The sequence below is a fragment of the Phoca vitulina genome, unplaced genomic scaffold (assembly GCF_004348235.1).
Source record: "Phoca vitulina isolate PV1807 unplaced genomic scaffold, GSC_HSeal_1.0 scaffold49, whole genome shotgun sequence".
Taxonomy (NCBI): domain Eukaryota; kingdom Metazoa; phylum Chordata; class Mammalia; order Carnivora; family Phocidae; genus Phoca; species Phoca vitulina.
The window spans coordinates 7,343,082-7,365,514 of NW_022589752.1; the positions used below are offsets into that span (position 1 = coordinate 7,343,082).

The 22,433-nt window shown below is 40.2% G+C and overlaps 1 protein-coding gene across 3 annotated transcripts in view; it reads right to left on the bottom strand.

Moving 5' to 3' along the window:
- Positions 1-22,433, bottom strand: part of TMTC1 (transmembrane O-mannosyltransferase targeting cadherins 1) — a 263,658-nt gene that overhangs the window by 133,171 nt on the left and 108,054 nt on the right. For all 3 annotated transcript variants that reach the window (XM_032432765.1, XM_032432764.1, XM_032432766.1), the window contains 2 exons: positions 6,415-6,496; positions 3,955-4,058 (listed from right to left, as the gene is read on the bottom strand). In XM_032432765.1, coding sequence (XP_032288656.1) covers positions 3,955-4,058; positions 6,415-6,496 — 186 coding nt within the window. The remainder of the gene's footprint in view (positions 1-3,954; positions 4,059-6,414; positions 6,497-22,433) is intronic.

Sequence of the window (22,433 nt, forward strand, 5' to 3'; positions counted from 1 at the left end):
GAGGATGCGGAGAAACTGGACCCTCAAATACTGCTGTAAATGTAAACGTAAATGTAAAATGGAGCAGCTACCTTGGTAAATAGTCTAGCAGTTCCTCACAAAGTTAAATACGAAGTTAACATCTATGACCTGGCAAATGCACTCCGATGTACATGCGCAACAGAAATGAAAACATACATTTAAACAAAAACTTGTCCATGAATGTTCATAGCAGTGTTAATTTGGAACAGCCATCAACAGAGGAAAGGAAAAGTAAAAAGTGGTACACCCATACAATGGCATATTACTGGGGAATGAAAAAAGAATGGAGTATGAATACAGGCTACAACATGGATGAATCTTGAGCACATTATGCTAAGTGAAAGGAGCCGGTCATAAAAGACCACATATTATTTGAGTCCATTGATCTGACATGTCCAGAATCGGTAACTCAATAGAGACAAAAAGTAGATCAATGGTTATCTAGGAGTGGGGTACTGACGTAAAATGGGGAATAAATGCTAATGGATATAAGATTTCTTTTCGGGGAGATGAAAATGTTCTAAAATTGATTGTGATGATGGTTGCACAATTCTTTAAGTATAGAGAAAACTACTGGATTGTATACTTTAAGTAGGTGAATTGTACGGTAGGTCTATTAAACTGTTACTTAGATATATATAAACAGAATAAATACATATATATAAATGTATACATATATCAATATACTCAAATTAAATATGTAAAACTAGGGTTATATAGTTCATGAAATAATAAAAAGGAATGAGATTGGTAAATTAAACACAAATTTGTTCAATTTATTGCCTACAAGGCAATAAAACTGTAACATTTGAAGTCTTATTTCCTACTACAGAGAGTAAGAAATGTTCACACCTATCCTATTCTATATGTTAAGTTCTAAGTTGACACAGTTGTAAAACATAGTAGCGCAGATGTAAGTAAGTCAAAGTTGTATTCTTCTAGGTTTGTTAGACAATGCCCTACATTAGACTAAATGTCACACAGTCATCTGTTGTCTTATTCCCATGTCTTTGATAATTTTTCTTAACAAAGGATTCTCATAAGCAAACCACAATGATTTTGCATCCCAGTGTTGGTAAATAGAAAATGACAGGGTATTTCTTCCTAGCTAACCACATGGAAAACAGATAATCTACAAGTGAAGGAATCTCAGAACTAAAGCCACAAGAAATCATCTGAATGAAACAAAGGAAAACCTTTGCTCTTAAAACTGTTAGGATTTTTTTTTAACTACATGTTAATAACTGTAATAACTATAGCAATATTTTATATTAATAACTATAATAACTATTGCAATATAGTAATAACTACAGCAATTATTAAAGAAAGAGAAAGCTAGTCTGAAAATTCTCATCTGATAATAGAGTAAGTTATTATATCGACTTTAAAAGAAGATGTAATACTTGCAAGATAGAAGCAAAGATGCTATAAAAGTTGTTCGGAGTTTATAAACCCAATAAAAGAGGTGGAGCATCAATGAGGCAGACTGACACAGCTGGATGACAAACCTGTGATTAGTAGTGACGGGCTCCCGGAGCCAGCCAAATCATAGCTAAATTGCATTGCTGATGAGAAGGAAAGAAAAACCAACACAACTAGGAAATAGACCAAGGTAATCCAATTTGAGAATCATCAGTCTACCAGAGGTCAAATAATTATGCAAGCAGAGTAGAAACCTTACTTCAGAAAGGAATTAAAGACAATTTTCTGGATGCTCAGAGTCAATTATAATGCAGCTATCTTACAGGAATGTGAAAAGCCATTTACAGCAACTGTCATTGAAATGTCCCTGGGTACCTACATATTTTAAGCACGAAACACAGAAATAGAAAGATACGGTTTTGGGGGATGGAGGGAGGAGCAGGGAAGAGCAGGGAGCCCACCGCGAGGCTCGATCTCAGGATCTTGAGGTCACGACCTGAGCCAGAAACAAGAGTTGGACGGTTAACTGACTGCGCCACCCAGGAGCCCCAGGAAGAAAGCTATGTTTTTTTAAAAGAAAAAAGGGGAAGAATATAAAGGTGTTAGGATGTTGTGTTCTATCACTTTATACTGATTAAATTACCTGAGAATAGTCACTTAGATGGATTCACAGACAGAAAGTCCTAGATGAAATGTGTTTCAGACCCCTCTGAAAAAGGATATATATGCCTTGGAAATGAAAGGCAGAACCTGGCGAATGACTGGTCCAAGGTACTAATTTTGCCAGAGGTTACACCAAAGAATTTTTTGTGCCACCAGTAGAGATAAAAATGCAACTGAACACCCCTGGCAGATAGGAGGGCAGTGAGGACCACGGGGAAGGCACTTGTTTACTGATGACAGAGATATGAATGAAATCACTAGTTGGTGAGTTCAGAACAGTCTGTTCTGGAGGTGAATGTAGCTATTTAAGGAGCTACAGAACCTGAAACAATTTATCAATGAGCTAAAAATATCCAGACATGGATCCTGGAAATTTCGAAAGCCAGTGAGAGCTACCCAAAAAGGACAAGTAGGTTGCAACATTAACAAAAAGCTGGGTTAGAGATGTCATGATTAATCCAACAACGTTTTGAAAAATATAAGATACAAACAATTTATAAGTGTCTAGCGTACCTCAAAAAGATAAGTCAACACTAGAGGCTGGATATCATATGATTTCTGAGGGCACAGTCAAGATTCTTTAACAGAAATATATGTCAGAAGTAATGCAAACAATTGTGCCATGATATTTTTGTAGAAATGGGTTAATCAAATTTGAAGTTATCTTTTTTGAAAGGGAAATTGCCTTTAAAAAAAAAAAGGAAGAAAAGACTAGGAACAATAAAGAAAAACATACAAGGCAAAGAAAAGAGAAATGTAGCAGTTAAAACATAAAATAAATGAGTCAAATAAAGCAAAGATCACTGCCTGGCATAGAAACAAAAAATCCAACAATGTGTTGTCCTTAAGAGATACAAGTAAGCCAAAATAAAAATGGGCAGTAGAACAAGGTTTAATTTAAGATTTATTATGTCTGCAAACACAAAAAAGTGAAGGACACTATTATGAAAATGATATTAAATGCTAAAAAGTATATATAAAACTATAAAAACTTAAGAACAGTGCATCTGAATATTTAAACATAATAGGAACAATACATCCTTTTTTAAAAAAAAAGGTTGTATTTATTTATTTGAGAGAGACAGAGACAGAGCATGAGCGGGGGGGGGGGGAGGAGGCAGAGGGAGAGGGAGAAGCAGACTGCCCACTGAGCAGGGAGCCCGAAGCAGGGCTCAATCCCAGGACACCGAGATCACGACCTGACCCAAAGGTAGACACTTAACCGACTGAGCCACCCAGGCGCCCTGCAACAATATAGCCTGAAGAAAAGTTATTAAAATGGTCAAATACAACTATATCTGAAAGCCTTAGCAGGACATCACAGCAGATGGAACAGATAAGGAATTAAAAACCATCTCAATGAACCAGATCCATTGATCAACATCACTACTTGATCCAATATCACTAAATCTCTAAGGACAAATAGTATGATAAAATGAGCTGTATCTTAGCAAAAATTATTGTTCATTTCTGTTTTCCACTTTCAACATCTTCACTGATTTTACAAATAGTTTTAATGCTCAATCAACCTCTATACACTTCTCTGTGCATTGTTCTATAACACTTGCCACTCAGTAGGTATTTATTATTGATAATAAGTGCTCAGTAAAATACCTGTTGGATAAGCAAATGCATACCAATATGAGAATAGCAATAAGCCTGGCAAAACAGCACCACCAGTTGAGAAGAATTCCAAATGTATGAATAGTAGTTTCTTTTTTCCCCACACCCTGGACAGAATACAACCCTCCTTTCCTTAAAATGCAAAGGCAAACTATCATTTAAGAATTTTAAAACAATCTAATAAATACCATGTTAGGCTAAAAAAGAAAAATTACATTTACTGACCTCGTAAGAATGTAAGGCGAAAATGAAGCTGGATTATCCTGCTCTGAAAAAAGGGGCATAGATCCTCCCATGATCCACAGACGGAAGTACAAAACAACAATCACCTTCAAAGAAAAGAAAATTTGGTAAGAAAATCATTGCTTGTTGGGCATAAGCCCCACCTTTCTGGAGGACACTTGCAGATGCTTTATAAATGTCTTGTTTTGTTCCATTGTGAGCATTTCTATAAAATCCTAACATTCAAGATGAGGCAAGATGGAAAACAGCTGGGTAGGGAGAAGAGTATAAACAATGAAGGTGTTGAGGGAAAGACAAGCAAATTCTTAAATACAGCTGTCAGTATCAAGCATTTACCAGCTGTTATCCACTGTGCTAAAGGCTTTTCCATCTCACCTGCGGCCTCACAGCAACCCCCCCCCCCCCCAGAGGTAGATGAGAAAGCTGAGGCTTAGAGGTAACTTACCCAGAACCCCACAGCTAATAAACTGCAAGATCCAGGAGGTGAGCCCATGTCACTGTCCAACCACATTCTTAACCATTCCATTTACACAGCCCCATGAAAGTTAATTTAAAGTACAATAAATAATACTGCTGTGTTCTGAATAAACACACTTGAAGTGCTCCCACCCTTGAATGCCCTGAAGCAGAACATTCATGAAGGGTCATTTCAACAAATCCCAGGAACAGCTTTTGTGTCACCCACTGGAATTCTATCACTAAATAGCGCTATCCTGTTGCTAAGGTGAATAAGAAAACCAGAAGCAGAGACATTTCTGTGGGGATGAGTTTTGTTTATAAGGGTGTTCACCCACACAGGCCTTCCAGGTGATTCTCATTTCAATAGGACCAATTACATTGTTTTTATTAAAGTCAGAGGGAAACCTTTGCTTAAATAAAAAGCTAAAGGATTAATTTTGGAGATAGTTAAGACTGGATTTTTTCTCCATAAATATCACGGACTTCCTTTATAAGTATTTTTTATATAAATAACCTCAAATCCAAAAACTGAAAATAAATGTATGGTGTTAGCCAAGGCTTATCAACAGTAAACAATGCCCAGGCAGCAACTGAAAATCATCTTAACGCTCACACAACGTCCTGCTCAAACTGAATTTAAATTCTTAAAGACATTATAATGGAAAATATCAACTATGAAAGTAATAGGAAAAGTATCCTGAAAGAATATAAATTCCCTAAAATACCATGTAGAGGAAAAAGGCTGTGATAATTAAAAAAAAAAAAGAATAGGAAGATAAATAGTCGAAAGGGCTTTGAGAATAAATTTTTAAAAAAACAGAAGGATTAATAATTGACAACTTTCATCACAGCAATGATGTTAAATTACTTGCATTCCCATACAATTCTAAGAAAATAAATCACTTCTGAAACCAGTGATGAATCATCCTAATTCTATGCAAAGATACTGGGGAATACTTTAGAGAAATATTTTGTCCCTTTTGTTGAGATTGTCCAGTCAAGGCTCTCCACCCTCATTCAGTTTTTGCATACTCTTCTTCCATAAACGTGTTTTAGGGTCAAGAAAAAAAAATCACGTTAATTGGTGACATTACAATTCAAACACTTTTTATAAGTTTCCTCTCCAAATTTACGGGGAACAGCAACAGCATAAGAGACTGGTCTCCTAATCTGGAATTCCTGAACCCAACAATGTAAGAAAGTGATTAATGTGCCAGTCACCAAAGATGGCGACCAAGAATGCCGCCTCCCTTTGCATGTGCATTCTGCTCTTCCCATCAAGAAGGAGGCCAACTGCCCCTCCTCTTAAGACTGAGTTGGTCTTGTGACTTGCACTGTCCAACAGAAAGTGGTAGCAGGTACACTGTGTCAGTTCTGGGCCTACCCCCTTGAGAGGTCCTGCAACTTCTGGTTCATGCTTTTGAACCCAGCGGCCATGTTTTAAGGAAGTCCTGGCTACCCTGCTAGAGAGTGGCCACAGGGAGAGACCCTAGGGAATGAGATACCACAGACAGACAATGAGCCCAGCTGACAGCTACAGGAAGCTGCTTGTGTAACCCCAGTCAAAAATCATGAGGAGCATTAGAACCACCTAGCTCGATGCTGCCCAACTAAAGCATTCAGGGCAAATATATGTGGTGGTTGTTTTAAGCTACCACATTTGGGGGTGGTTTGTTGTGCAGCAATACATAACTGATATAGCTAGGTTTGTGCTGCTGAGACACCTCAGGATCAGCGCCTTGAAAGGTACTCATAAAATATTATAGTTAACACTGTCTGTGTCACCGAGTTCATACTCCTAGAAGGCTTTCATACATACCTTCCGAAGCTTTGTTAACATTCACGGCATGTAAACTCTTTGATCCTAAGATTGTGTTGTTAGAATCTATTGCTGATTCTATTAAATAATCTGGATCATGTCTCTGAGCCAAGTAAAAGTAAAATATTCCTTATCAGATATTTCAGAAGCATATATATACTTACATAACTTATGACCAAAGTGGCCCTTTTTAAGAATGGCCTCATGGTAAGCAGGAAATTTCTATTGTTCCTTGCTGTCAGATACCTGAAATAGGAGAGAGAGGGAAAAAATCTTAAATAAGTGTTAGAGTCCACCACACATAATGTTCTCCATTCACTGTGAATAGCTGTAGCTCGAAAAAAGGCTAGAAAGGATCAGAGCTAAGAGCATGGCTCCTGGAGCCAGACCACCTGGGTTTTAGTCCCCCAGCTGCTTCCTGTCTGGAAGACCAGGGGCAAGTTTCTTAACTTCTTTGCCCATCTATTTTTCTCACTTACAAAAAAAAAGGGGGGGATAATAGTAGGACCTACTCCACAGAAACACTGTGAGAAAAAAATGAAATAATATATGGAGCAGGATCTAGCACTCTTAGCTATGAATATTACTACCCCATCTACGCCAAATAACCCAGGCCTTCTGGCAACTGTATGGTTACACTGGTCAAAGGGATGATCAGAAGCAAAGTAAGAGTTTACCTACTATATTTAATTTGAGAGGTACTATGTCTTCAATCTACAAAATATCTCAAATATCTTTTTTTAAAAGATTTATTTATTTATTTTAGAGAGGAGGGGGGCAGAGGGAGAGAATCCCAAACAGACTCCCAGTTGAGCACAGAGCTCAAAATGGGGCTCGATCCCATGACCCTGAGATCATGATCTGAACTGAAATCAAGATTCAGACACTTAACCCACTGAGCCACCCAGGTGCCCTATCTCACAAATATCTTACCCCTGAAAAAAAAAGGATCCAAGTCACCCAAGGTTAAGAAATTTACCCAAGCTAACAAAGTTAGTAAGCATCATTGGTGGGATCAGAGCTCACCAATATGCAGTGGGCAATTTTCTCACCTGCCTATGGCCTCAGGAACCAAACTAGGTTACAAGAATGTCAACTTCTAGAGGGGCAGGAACTTATGTGGATGCTGTGTCTGCCACAGCTCACTCACTTGTACAAAGTAGGAGCCCCATATTTCTGCATATGAGGCACATGGCTTTAATAAAGACAATGGGGGTGCCTGGTGGCTTAGTTGGTTAAGCATCTGCCTTTGGCTCAGGTCATGATCCGGGAGTCCCGGGGTTCCTTGGGCTCCCTGCTCAGTAGGGAATCTGCTTCTCCCTCTGCCCCTCACCCCACTCATGCTCTCTCTCTCTCTCACTCTCTCTCTCTCTCTCAAATAAATATGTAAATAATTTTAAAAAAATAAAGACAATGAAAGAGAAGCAAGAGAAAGCTATTAACAACTCCACGCAAAAACCTAAAGCACGTCATTTTCACCTACATGCAAACTTCTGTGTTTTAAACTACGAAGTGAAGGAAACAAATCAAATTGAATCATGTAATGCAGCAAGCATTTGCCATCTCATCCTTACTTTCCCTACCCTTTTCCATTTTTTTTCTTTTACTCTATTCAATTTAATTTCTCCTCAAAGGATTTCTTCAGGAATCTCTTAAAATTTGCACTTGAATGAGGTCTCTTTACACAATGGGAGTATTTTACTGGAGAGAGATCCCTTTGTAAGGCCTCAGAGGGTTCATACCACAAAGAAGCGTCCATCTTGATGACTGCTTATAAAATATATATGGTTGCTCTGTTTTGCAACAATTAAATGTGTCCAAATGGCACTGTATAAGGAGGCAACAATGTCACTCAGAGGCAGGTTTCTCTTCTTGCCTCCCTTTTCCTCTTCCTGGTTCATAAACAACTGTGGATCTGACCTTTCAGAGTTTTTAATGAGTGGAGAAAATGAGGTGAGCTCAAAAACACATGAGTCTGCTTTTAGCAAAATCTGGACTGGATCCATCCCCAAGCACTGCTCTTAAACCGTTCCTTAGCTCTCAAGCTTGACAAGGAGGAAGGCCAGGGATACTGTCAGCTCTCACAACGCAGGTGCATCACTAATGTCCCAAAAGAGGCATCACTTCCTGAATCAGTACACAAGATTTTATGTATATATCTGTGTACATCTCTGAAGCAAAATCCTTAGCTCTGACCTTCAGTGTGAACTGGATCTATGATTCCCAAAAGGTTAAAGCACTGCTAAGTGGCTTCCCTCAGCTCTGCCTCCACTATTACTATCATTTTCAGGATGACTCAACAAAGATCAACCCTGGATATTTCTGCTATTCCTTTCCAGGAAGCAAGATAAGTGGTAGCAGGAAGGGAATAGCAGTGTGGGAAGGAAAAGTGTTGGGGAGGCCTGAAATTGCAATAGGTCGGAATGAAAAAGCGCTTCTTGAGTTGGTCTGCTTTTGGAAGCTTCACTTCTCAGGTTCCCTCCATTGCTGGTTTATTTTAACACAGTGGAAAACATCAGAAGTGGTGTCCTCTCTATAGAACAACAAACCAAGGGTTTAGGATTTTGTTCAATGTTAAACTTAGGTAAATTCCTAAAGTCTGCATTTTGTTTCACTGAAAGCTTACTATGAGGGTTATTTCAGGGAGTGATATTTACAAAGTATCCCTTTGTTTAGAAATTCTTCCTCCACAACAAATTCCATTTCCTCAAGAAGTTAATAAGCTCCTTCAGACGCCAAATAATTTGCTCTTAAAATGTAGCATCCCAAAGCCATGAAAGCCTAAAATGATAGAGAGAGCAGTGGTTGAAAAATGACCTCTTTCAAGATTTCTATTTCTAGTTGTTGACCAATATTAAAAGAGAAAATAAGTCAAAATGATATGGCCCCTGTTTTGGTAAACACTAGGTTACGGGCTGAGATTCCTAAGCTCACACAGGAAGCACTGCAGGGCTGAACTGTCTGTACCCCTTCCTCCTCCCCCACTCATATTAAAATTAGATAGTGGAATATGTACAGTCTGTAAAGTAGAACTGAACAACAAAAACATTATTAGTATTAACACACAGAATAAAAATACCAAATAATTAATATGTGCCAGACACAAATCTAAGTAATTAAATTGTAGTTATTAACCACTTATAACAATTCCATGTGGAAAAATAGAATTCCTTTTTTACAAAGGAAGAGACCAAAAAACTAGAATATTTAGCTATTCTCTCTCAGCTATTCATTTCAATCACAAGCTAAAGTATCTATAAGTGCCTTTTAGCTTTTAATTTTTTTAAATTTAGTCATTTGACAGAGAGAGAGAGAGAGACAGCACAAACAGGGGGAGCGGGAGGAGCAGGTTCCCCGCCAAGCAGAGAGCCCAATGTGGGGCTCGATCCCAGGACCCTGGGATCATGACCTGAGCCGAAGACAGACGCTTAACCGACTGAGCCACCCAGGCGCCCCATATGTGCCTTTTAAACAAGGCATTATGCAAATGCCATCACTGATAATTTTCAATTTCAGGCAAAGTCTCCACTGTTTTCCCTGTGAAGCCAGAGAACATTCCAACAACCAAACCAAAGCACTGAGGAACCCAACTAGAATAGGAGCCAAGGGTTCTATTCCTGTGCTTCCACAGCATTGGTTTTATGGCTTGTAACAAGTCTATAAGAGTTCTGTTTTCTTCTTTTATCAATGAGAGTTGAACTCAATGGTTTCAGGTCTAAAATGCTGTGATTCTTGGATGTTCTCACCAACGGATGACATCATAAATGACAAGTGAAGAAAAACAGAGAGAAACCAGAAAATTTTAAAAAGAAATGTTAAGGGGCGCCTGGGTGGCTCAGTCGTTAAGCGTCTGCCTTCGGCTCAGATCATGATCCCAGGGTCCTGGGATCGAGCCCCGCATCGGGCTCCCTGCTCTGCAGGAAGCCTGCTTCTCTCTCTCCCACTCCCCCTGCTTGTGTTCCCTCTCTCGCTGTGTCTCTCTCTGTCAAATAAATAAATAAAATCTTTAAAAAAAAAAAAAGAAAGAAAGAAATGTTAAGGGATTAGGAGGAAGCAAATATTAGTTGATCGATCCCCCCCACACACTTGAGTGGACCCTTCATAATTTGCAGTTGCACATTAAAAAAATATTTTAACATTAGTTTGGGGTGTTGGCATTGTCAAACTCTGCATTTTTAACAATTTCTGATTTTAGGCAAACAACAGATCAAGATTATCCAAAGTAGATTCCCTAACCTGTGCTCCGCCACACCCAATACTCTGTTTTTCTGACATCAAATTTTCTATTAACATCCACCTTCTCAGTTGATTGTGTTCAAATATTCAGAGCTGAATGTGACTTCCTGAAGTTCACCTCCACAGCTTCTCAGTCATCAAATCCCATATAAGGTCTGGCTGAGACAAGGACAACCAGCTACTCTGAATCACCCACCGTAATCTTGAGTGTTAAATAAATGCTCATTATTTTAAGCCACTGACTTTGTTGACACAGAATTATTGTGTCAGTGGGTAACTGATATATATAACACAATGATCAATAAATGCTACCTGCCCTAATAAAATTTTTAAAATATTTTTCTGCCTCCACTCAACCCTCACCCTCCCCCCGCCCTTTTTTTTCTGTGTGTTCCTTATCCTCCAGTGCTAGACCGGGGTGCAAAATAAGAATGCTCAGTTTGGGAGGTAGACAGCAAGCTGGAGGAGGAAAACCACTCAGATGGTACTATCTTAACCTTAAATTCTGCTGGTTTAAATGAAGATGTTATATTATACTTTCCAGCCCTTCTCAGGATCTATAAAAACCTGTTAATTTTTGCCTTAACACTAGCTCTGTGGCAAACATCTCAGATACAAAGAGTTGCTATTGTTTAACATTATACCAATAAATTATAAAAAGCTTGAAGGGGCACAGAATACATGACCCTAAAATCTACCACTTTGGCATGTGGGTTATTTTAAGCTAAAGGCAATCAAGACCCAGCAGAGTCAAGAAAAACTTTGATCTCTCCCTTCACTACCTAAAAGAATTTAGAAGAGGGGGCCTGCCTCAGAGAGAAAGCTATACCAGAAACAACTTTTAACTGAATGACTGACTTATCTGTAGGACAGAGCAAATCTGTAATTACCGAACATCTGCTCTTCCTGTTGTCCTGCGAATTACCCTCCCCTGCTTGCAAGCTCCAGACCCCTACCCCATTCCTTAGCTCAGGGAGGCAGAGAAGCCTGGCTTGCCTTTGGGTCTCATATTTTTATGCGGCTCCTGTACGTATGAAATTAAATTTGTTTTCTCCTGTTAATCTATCCTATGCCAATTTAATAATCAGACCAGCCAAAGAAGCTGAAAGGGTAGAAGGAAAATTTTACCACTCCTATGAGCTATATACAAAACTCCTTCTAGAACACCAGTCATACTAATTTAATTTCTCCTGTTCTTTCAAGGTAATAAAGGGGATTAATAAAGAGTCATATACCATGACCAAAAATTTTTTTAAAAATTAAAATCAGAGCTTTTTAGAATAGGAATTTAAGAATCTGCTTCTGTTTGAAACACACACACAAAAAAAGGTGTGTTTTTTTTTTTTCAGTTGACCAAAGTAACCAAGACACAGCTCACATTAGAAAAGATTACAAGCTTAACAAAAACAACAAAAAGAAATTTAAGTGTCTTTGGGTTCTTCTTTAATGCATTCTCCTTGAACTCATAAAGTGCCTCATCTAAATCTTAATAACCAAAGGCATTCTGAAGAGGAGTGAGACAACCTTTGATGTCTCCTTTGATATTCAAATGCAGAGTCTGAAGGAAAGGAGCTAACAATTCTAAGACAATGATGCATTTCTCAGTTTTATCTATTCAAAAAACCCCAATTGACCTTCAATACCCCATTCTGGGGCTATGGTAAATTTTTCTTCCAGAAACTTCAAACTTAGCTCAGTGTGTTATTTACAAAGAAATATGTGGAAATAAGGACAGAGAAGGCATAGAGGAATATAATTTCAGTTATTGTAACCATTCTGAAAATCAAAGTTAGAATTGGAAGGGATCAGAATAGCTCAGGCAGTTTTACACATAAGAAAAAAAAAATGAAAGTCCAGAAATGTTAACTGATTTGCAGAAGATCGGGGTCCTTCGAGATCAAAGGTCAATGAGTTCAGGCTTTATTCATTAAGTCTGTGGTCTAATTTATATTCCTTCTAAAATGAATTTAGTCAGAGGCCCCAATTTTTATTCCTTTTACAGCAAAAAATTTAGTTCTGGTGATATCATCCTTGTCTGTCATTAACAGTCCCAGAAAAGTTTTCCGATTCATTGATAATAGGGAATACTTAATGCATTTCATGTGCATCATTAGCTGTGCTTTGCACTTTACTTTTTTTATTTCATTCAATTCCACACCAACCCTGGGAGCCATGCTTGTCCCCATCTTGTGATTGAGGCCGAAAGAAGAATTTACTCGGATCTTGCAGCTGGCAAGTGGCAGAGGTGAGATATAAATCCAAATCCAAAGCATTCACTACTCTCTGTAGCATTTAAGTAAAACAGAGCTGGTTTATTTAGCACACTTTCAACATGGATTATTTATTACATGCATGTGTAGAAACACAGTGATTTCTACTGAATTAAATGATAAAAGTTCATCTTCAGGATCTTCCTCCATTTGCATGAGTCCACAATAAAACCTTTAGTATAGGATTTTCCTACAACTGAATGAACTGAGGCAGGGCACAATCCTTGAAGGGTCTTTTATGAAGTATCCTTTTAAAGGTTAAGGTGTGTAGTGGCTGCTGCAGGTTGAAATGCAAGCTCCACGTACTGTGGGCTGATTCAGAAATTCTATGTGAGAATAGATGGCCAAAATGAGAGTGTGTGCATGGCAGAGAGGGTGTCACTGTACTGTGAACCCATCAGCCAGCCAGCCCCACAGAGAGAAGAGGCAAGCAGGAACAGAGAGTGAGACAGATAAGGATGCCCCAAGAGTGACAATGAAGCTGACACCTGAGGAAGATGAGAAGTGAATTAGGTAAGGAGAGAAGGAATAAGACACATGTACAGAGGCCTAGGATTGAGATCGGGCAAGCAAGATGAAGAAAATAAAAGTTCATTCTAGCTGCGGGATCTAATACTGGCAGAGTGGTGACAGGGAAGCTGGAGAGGGAGGCAGGGACCTCAGTGACCCTCATGTCCCACTGCGGAGTTTGGACTTTATTCGGACAGCAAGGAACAGTCAGTGAAGGGCTTCAGGCAGTGATGACCCAGTGTGATTTCCAGTAGAAAGTGGCACTAAATGATGTTGTTACTGCGACTACTGTGAGGTCCGTAACAAAGGGCAAAGGGTCCAGCAGCCCCAATGGGGAAATGGTAGGCAGCAGTGATTCTGGAAGTTTCTGAGATATCAGATTCAGAAATAGATGAGTCTCTAGTCCAAGTAGGTAGAGAGACTTGATGGTAGGGATAAGTGACAAAGGTATGTGTTGTTACATTTATTTAGCAGTCTGATTTCTTAATGCATTTCTATTTTGTGTTAATTGGTCATTAATTTGGTATCATTCAAAACTTTCTACTAACCAGAATATTAAATTGCCAAAATAGAAGCCATTACAAGAATATACATATTGGGGCACCTGGTTGGCTCAGTCGTTAAGCGTCTGCCTTCGGCTCAGGTCACGATCCAAGGGTCCTGGGATCAAGTCCTACATCTGGCTCCCTGTTTGGCGGGAAGCCTACTTCTCCCTCTCCCACTCCCCCTGCTTGTGTTCCCTCTCTTGCGGTGTCTCTCCCTGTCAAATAAATAAATAAAATCTTAAAAAAAAAAAGAAAAAGAAAAAAAGAATATACATATTATGCCCTTGTATGACCTTTTCTATGTCAAAGGGCTTTTCGGTCCAGTCTAATATTTAATCCTTGAAAGATCCATATGCCCTTGGCAGAAGAGAGAGCACCATCCCCATATTACAGATCTAGACCTAGTGAGCAGTGCCTCCTAAACCAGAACTCAGACGTTTTATAGCTGATTCCATGTCTTTTGGTTGCATCACGTGATCTCCTCTCCAACCACACTGTCAAACAGCCTTTGCTGCAGGTTTCCCATTATTTCTACCAGTCCAAACTTCTTGCACACCAGAGACTCTAAGGAACCCATGCAAATGAAATCACTGCTACTTGCAAAACACATCTGCGTGGGTACACAAGTAAACCTTTGCACTAAGAAGATTAAAAACAGCCAGTGATACCTTAATCATGTTTTCTGAACCTCTTATTGGAATATATGGACTGATAAATTCAAATACAATTCAGTTAGTGAAAAAGAGTATTTGGTATTGGGACTGTCCAGGTAAACTGGGGAAACACACATTCTGTTAACAATGACAACAATAAAACAGCTGACATTGAGTAAATGCCTACGGTGCCCCAGGCAGTTCCTACATATAGATCCTTAGCACCTTCCTACAAGATGTGCACTATTAAAATCTTCATTTTACAAATGGGGAAACCAAAGTATTAAGGGTCAAAAAACCTGCCCCAAGGCCCAATAGATAGTAGGCAAGGGGTCAGAAGGTTAATCTAGCTTATACCCTTGATCACCAATGCTCTGCTATCTCTCTGTCATTGCCAACTAAATCTGTCTTCAACTTCCCTTTGCCTGAATTTCAAACACTACACTCAAGTACAAACACGTCATTAACATGTGTTTAAAAGAATGATGATTCCATGAAAAAATGCTCAATATCACTTGGCAATCAGGGAAATACAAATCAAAACCACAACGAGATACCACTTCACACCAGTCAGAATGGCTAAAATTAACAAGTCAGGAAACGACAATGTTGGCAGGAATGAGGAGAAAGGGGAACCCTCCTACACTGTTTGTGGGAATGCAAGCTGGTGCAGCCACTCTGGAAAACAGTATGGAGGTTCCTCAAAAAGTTGAAATAGAGCTACCCTACGACCCAGCAATTGCACTACTGGGTACTTACCCCAAAGATACAAATGTAGTGATCCAAAGGGGTACGTGCACCCCGATGTTTACAGCAGCAATGTCCACAATAGCCAAACTATGGAAAGAGCCTAGATGTCCATCAACAGATGAATGGATAAAGAAGATGTGGTAGATATATACAATGGAATATTATGCAGCCATCAAAAGGAATGAAATCTTGCCATTTGCAACAATGTGGATGGAACTAGAGGGTATTATGCTAAGTGAAATAAGTCAATCAGAAAAAGACAAGTATCATATGATCTCACTGATATGAGGAATTTGAAGAACAAGACAGGATCATAGGGGAAGGGAGGGGAAAATGAAACAAGATGAAACCAGAGAGGGAGACAAACCATAAGAGACTCTTAAACTCAGGAAACTGAGGTTTGCTGGAGGGGAGGTGGTGGGGGGATGGGGTAACTGTGTGATGGACATTAAGGAGGGCACAGGATGTGATGAGCACTGGGTGTTATATGCAACTGATGAATCACTGAACTCTACCTCTGAAACTAATAATACCCTATATATTAATTGAATTTAAATTAAAAAAAACTATAAAAAAATAAATAAAAGGATGATGATTCAGGATACCACATATACCTGATCAATTTAGGAAATTAACAGGAAGGCTGCTACAACTTCATCGCTATGAAAAATGACAAGCTATTCCAACAGCAATATTCAATTGTCAAAATACTGGGCACTGAGTTAGGTCCTATAAACAATATATGAAAGAAAGAAAAGCATACATTTAACACTTAAATAACAGCTAACATTTACTGAGTGCTTGCCATGGGCCAGAACCTCTCCTAAGCACATATATTAGCTCTTTAAACACACACAACAACAACAAAAGTAAGAAGCAGGTGTTATTTCTACCTTCGTTTTATAGAAGCGGAAATTGAAGCCTATCGCAGTGAATGAACCTGCCTGGGACCACAAAGCTGATAGTGAACAGAACCAGGAACTGGGCCTATGCATTCAGGTGCCCGAGCCTGTCGTCCCAAAGCTGCACCACACGGCCTTTTTGTGCTTGCTGCACTTGCCCCAAGCAGGGGTGCACATGATGAAGGACGAAAAGAGTTCGGGGAAGGAAGAAGTCAGCGTGAGCTGGAGAAGGAGAAGAAGCTGCGGGGAAACACGGGAGACTTGACCTGGGCCCGGAGGGTCAGAGAAGATGGAAGAGCAGGGCAGGCGACCGGGGCCAGGAGAGGTGCCCAGGCAACCACGGAGGGCTGCTCAGGACAACGAGGGCTCCCTGCAAACACAGCGCAGGCAGCCCCTTGTCTGTACGTGGGACACTCCTCAGCGTGGCAGAGTCAAGGGTGTGAAATCTGAATAAGGAAATGTGAAACTGAACTCTGAAACCATGACAGCATGAACAGCAGTAGAATATCCCTAAATATAATAGATGTTGTTTCCGTCTCCCTTTTGCTCAGCCACAAACAGGCAAGGGGTCTCCCAGGCAGCTAGCTCCCTCTCCCCTCAGCCTTCCTCAGTCCTCACCTGACATCAACCTTGCCACTAGGCGCTTTGGGTACCTGCAGCAGGACTGTGTCTCCCCAGGGTCCCATCTCTGACCTCCTCCCTAGGTGTTTCAAACCTTACAGTCAACACCCAGGACAGAGCCTGGGCCAGCATGCCAGTGGGGTGGGCTGCAGCTCAGCACCCTCTCTTGGTCTCTCCTCCACTTGCGGCATCCACGTAAAACGCAGGCCAGGCTGGCCCAGCTGGGACTCTATCCCACTTTTATGCTTGTAACGGGGTGAGAAACTTAGGTGAGGGTCTGTGCTACAGCTGCAGACAGCTTAGATTTGAGACACTCAGAGGAGGAAGTCTTGCTTAAACCTTTACGAAGCCACTTTCTCCAATCCAGCTTTCCATATACAGGGCGGTCGTGCACATGCCCAGAAGCAGCTTGTAAGTACAGACAGCAAGCCCAGAAGCTCTGCAGTACACACGGGTCCGTGCACAGAGTTCACGCAGAGGCCAAGGAGGACATCTGGCTGCCTGGGCTTCCTGGAGACCATGGCTCCTCCTGAAATAGATCACTTCCCTGCAGCAAGGCCATGCTGTGGTCAAGATAGTTGGCCTAAGAAAACACAGCATCATTCACAGAGAGGTGAGCAATGCTGATGCGGGAGAAGAGAAACCTTTCCTTGGTCCAGACAAACTCATCCAGAGACCAGCCCATTTCTCTGGCCCCAACCCCTAACCCCCTTTCTAGTGGAGGTCAGAGGGCTGACCGTCAGAGCTTCAAGGGCTGGAAAGGGCGGGGGACTGGTCATTCCAGCACAATCTTGGCAAACACCTTTAAAGTTCATATTTCCTACAAGAGTCTAACTTTAGGGGGATTCAAGTTTTATTTTACTTGGAACTCTTTTTGACACTGAGGGCAAATATGCTATATTTTTTTTTAAAGATTTTATTTATTCATTTGAGAGAGAGAGACAGACAGAGCACAAGCAGGGGAGAGGCAGAGGGAGAGGGAGAAGCAGACTCCCCGCGCTGATCTGGGAGCCCGACATGGGACTCGATCCCAGGACCTGGAGATCATGACCTGAGCCGAAGGCACACGCTTCACCATCTGAGCCACCCAGGTGCCCCTATGCTATATTTTTTTTAAAACGTGAACTTTTTAAGGTTCAACTCAAGGCAATTTGGTTTTATTTTTAGATTCCAGTGTTCACACACGTTGAAAGCTCCTAAGGAGAAAGCCATAACTACGATTTCAGAGTAGAAATAAGAACCACGGTGGCTCTTAGCACAGAATATATATAACATAGAAACAATCATTATTCAGATAATTGTCATGGTTTTTAATGTTTGTGTAAAACGTCTACCAGTACTGTGGAAGTTAGGAATACATAATAATTAAGTCTACATAATTTTTTTTTTCAAATGCATGCTTCTTTTGGTTATACCATTTTTAAAACTTTCTCCTAATTTACTTCTAGACCGGACTCTCATTTTAAGGCATAACGTAAAAAGCTGAAGTAGGAAAGTTGCCAAAGGAACTAGAAATTCCAGTCCCAGTCATATTTTTCATATGTATACTCGTATCTAATTATATTTATTTATATTTTTCAAAGATAAACATTCAGAAAATAATGTTACAGCAGTTTTTTAAGTTGTAATCATCTCTGTATATGATGCCTTGGGGGTCAGAGGGACCTCTGAAGTTCTCTCATACTCAACTCTCAAAAGACGGTGCCCATGACACAGGGGCAGCCCAGGCGTGGTGAGACAACCACAGGAGTGACACAGGACCCCGGCTCATTCAGTTACCCACCGGGAGACTCGCCAACCCTTATAACCTCCCTGGGGTCTCTTGTGCCTCAGCCACAAAGCAGTCATCCTGATTTCTACCTTACAAGTTCGTTGAAAGGATTTCAATGAGATGAGGTACGTAAGTGGCTCAACACAGTGCCCAGAACATAAAGGCACCCAAAGTAGCGATTATTGGAGTAGTGGCGACAACTTAAATGAAAATTCTAAAACCCTATGGCCTGTCTTTCTTGGCCACACGCAAACAAACAAAACAAAACAAAAAACAAAACAGTGAATTCAGCTAGGAGGATTAAGTAAAGTAAAAGGACTCCTCTCCCTCAAGATCTATCAGCTCCCTCCTTCCCGAAAGGAGAACGGAAAGAGAATTAAATATTTTCCTAGAAGACGAAGCTGGAATTTAGCTTTCAACATTCTTCTCTATCCCAGGACCTAGAGACCATGGCTCCTCCTGAAATAGATCACTTCCCTGGTTTCCTTTCACTCAGCTTGGATACCAAAGCCAGAGACCTAAATGTGTCGGGCAGGTTGCGCCTGCACAAGGTAGCGGGCTGAGGAGGCGGACGGGAGGTGCCCCGGAAGGGCTGAAATCCAGCCCACATGCCCTTCAACAACCCATGAGCCCTGGCACCTGCTGCATCCGCCTCGAGGAAGGGCAGCCTTTTTTGAATTCTCCCTTGAGAATTCAAAAGGTGCCCTTGACTCAAATATCATGCACTTGACCCTCCACACACTCCCAGCTTTTTCTACTTCATATAAATATCCCTACTGGCCAGCAGCAGCCTGCACATTATGATCTAATACCCATTCAGCAGCTTCATTGTCCTAATGACTTTCACAGCAACTTGCTAAATATAGTGTTTCCATTTTCTTTGCAGCCAATTTTTATTTGCTCACTGACACACTACCACAGTGTTGCTATATTTCCAGTCACCAAACCAAGTGTTAAGTAACTTAATGTTAACTGACTAACAATATTTGCTTCTGTATTAACTCAGCTGAGTTTCCCTTGCCAACTCACCGTGGTGTTTGATACAGTAGGAATTTAATTCATTATACCAAATTTTAAAAATTCTTAATCATACAAGTCTTAACACTACCTTTATCAACCCCACCAATATCAGAGCCCAATGTGGGACTGTCAGTTTCCTATCCTAAACTGAACTCAAGCCCAATTAAAAGTCCTCTGAAATCTTCCAGGCTGAAGTTTCCACATCCTAGAGGTTTTATACACAAGACTGGATTGTCAGCAAGGGTGACCAACCAGTCCAGCCTGCCTACACCTAAGGATCTTGCTGAGACGTGGGACTTTCAGTGCTAAAATCTAAAAAGTCTTGGGGAAACCAGAATGAGCTGGTCATCCTCTAGCAGGTTGGTGGGATACAGCAGAATAAATCACTATCAACCAAACTTTACATAAGTTTTGCAAAAATTCAAAGAAAGTAAGTGGTATCTTTTTCTTGCCCTGGACAGACACACCTGCAGGCAGACGCACACCACCACATACATCCTCTGATCCATGATGTGCTATTCCTTAGGAATAAGAGTTTAATCAAAAACAAGTGTTTCTCTGGTGGAAGATATTTACGAATTGGTTGAGCTTGTTAATTCTGAAAACCTGAGAACTAGAATTTTCTCACCAACACTTGCCAACTGTCAGACAAATCTTCTCTACTTGGATAAGCCAATGTAAGGTATTCTTGATAGTGGCATTTTATTTAAGTAACAAAAGGAAAGGAGGGCAGGGAGAAACAAGGGTTTAATAACTACTAAGACTGTACAGAGTTCACTATATATGCAAACAATGGAACTGTAATAACTTTATTTATGAGACTATACAGCTGCCTGGTTGATAACAGTAGAGGTTAATATTTTAAAGGCTAAATTCAAATCAAGCTTACAACAGTAATTAAAAGGAATCTGACTGTCTTGATTATAAAATACAGTGGTAATAGACGGACCACAGTGGTACCTAAAATGATCAATCTTAGCTATAAACAAACAGAACCAAACATTCAAACAAAACTGAAGTTCCAAAATCTCACGACCTGTAATTTTGATACATTTATCTGTTTATACTCTGCCACATGTAAATGGCACGTACTCATTTTTCTTTTTATATACCAGTGATACTTAATTGAAAAGTTTATGAAAGTTCTTCTATCTTCCATGCCACTCTTTTTTTTTTTATTGTCTTTTCCTGGTATGCAAGGTTTAACGACTACAAGATTATTTAAAATCATTTCCACTCTCTTTAAACACTAAGTTGCAATTTCCTGGGCCCTATTACTAAAAACACCATAGTAAATAAAGCTAAAAGCAGATTTTTCCACTGTTCAGTGATCTCCTACTCAAGTAAAAGAACCACATTATGAATATTAAGTGAATACTTTAGACCGACAAAAACAACAGGAGGAAAACAAACTCCAGAAGAACCTATTTTGGCACATCCCTTGCCCAGGTAGGAAACCTGATCCCTGCCATGGTCAGTCAGTGAGCAGTTTCTAGGGGTCTCATCTGTACTGTACCTTCAAATCAAAGACAGGCCAACTCCAGGAGTAACAGACCAGGCACAGCTTCTCTTCAGGATATGAGGACATGGCAACCAGTGAAATTCTATTAGGCAGGTGATTAAGAATCAGGCTTGATCGCCATTTCTCTAACAAGCACTTTTTGAGAGAAACCAAGAGGAGGTGGGTACCCCCAGGTGGCCAACTGAAACATATCCCATACATGCTGGATGGATGCCTTAAGTGAGGCCTCACCACTGTGGACAGCTGGGGAATCATTAACTCCTGACAAAGCTAGCTGGTACGCTACAGCGTGCAAAAAAGAAAAACATCTTGTCCTTGTATAATATGATTTGGTTAAGGACCAAAATGAGACAATTCACATGAAGCCCTTCTGGTCCTTCTGTGGAAACAGAGGTACATACCCATCTGCTGAAAATCATTTACCCTTCTAAACCCTTAGGATTTTTCAGGTCTACCTTCAAGAAAACAACGTAAGTATATTAACTGGCATCTAATTTTGCTACGTTCTTCTTTCTTAGCTAATTCAGTCTAATGGATTTTAGGATCAAGGTTATTGCAAATAAAAGTAAAATCAAATTTGCAGCATGAATAACCCTTTTCCTACATGGCTGTTTTGCACACTATGATGTTGTTTTTGTTTCTTTGTATTTACCAGATCTGCACAGCTCCAATGAGCCTGTTCACTGATAGACACTTATCCTGCAGTTATTTCTAAACATAAAATGTGCCATAAAATATGCAGGACCATAAGCAATCCAAACAAGGTATGTGAATTAATCCATATTGGATGAGCTATTTTTAAACAACCACATGATTTAATTCCTTCATTTGCCAAAGACAACTACTTCTATCATTATACGATTCTACAAATTTAATAAACAATATTTCTGCAATAATCAGAAACTTGTCTACTAAACAACCTCCTCTTCCGGTTATACATACAAAAATCAGGGACAAACAAAAATTGCTTCTGAGCAACCAAAACTATGGTTTCCAACTCACAGCTGTCCAGTTTTCCTCCTTAAAGCAAAATCAAACCAGGCAGATGTGCACTACAGACGCATACACTATAACAGCGACTGGCTTGCTGTTCCCCTAATCCTGTTTATTCTTTTTCCTGAGCACACAACTTCTCTGCTTCACTTGTGGTTAAAAATGACTTCATGACTGAGTTCAAGCCAAAGGAAGGTGAGCGGAAGTAACAGGCACCATTTCCAAGTCTGGCCCATATAATCTTCCTGCATTTGAGCACTGAAGCATTTTCCTCTTCCTGCTTGATGAAGGCAAGCACAGCAATCTAAAGTTACTGCTGGAAGATACAGAGCCACAAGGTGGAGGGAGCCTGGGTTCCTGAATCACAGTGTGGAGGTAAGCTGCCCACCT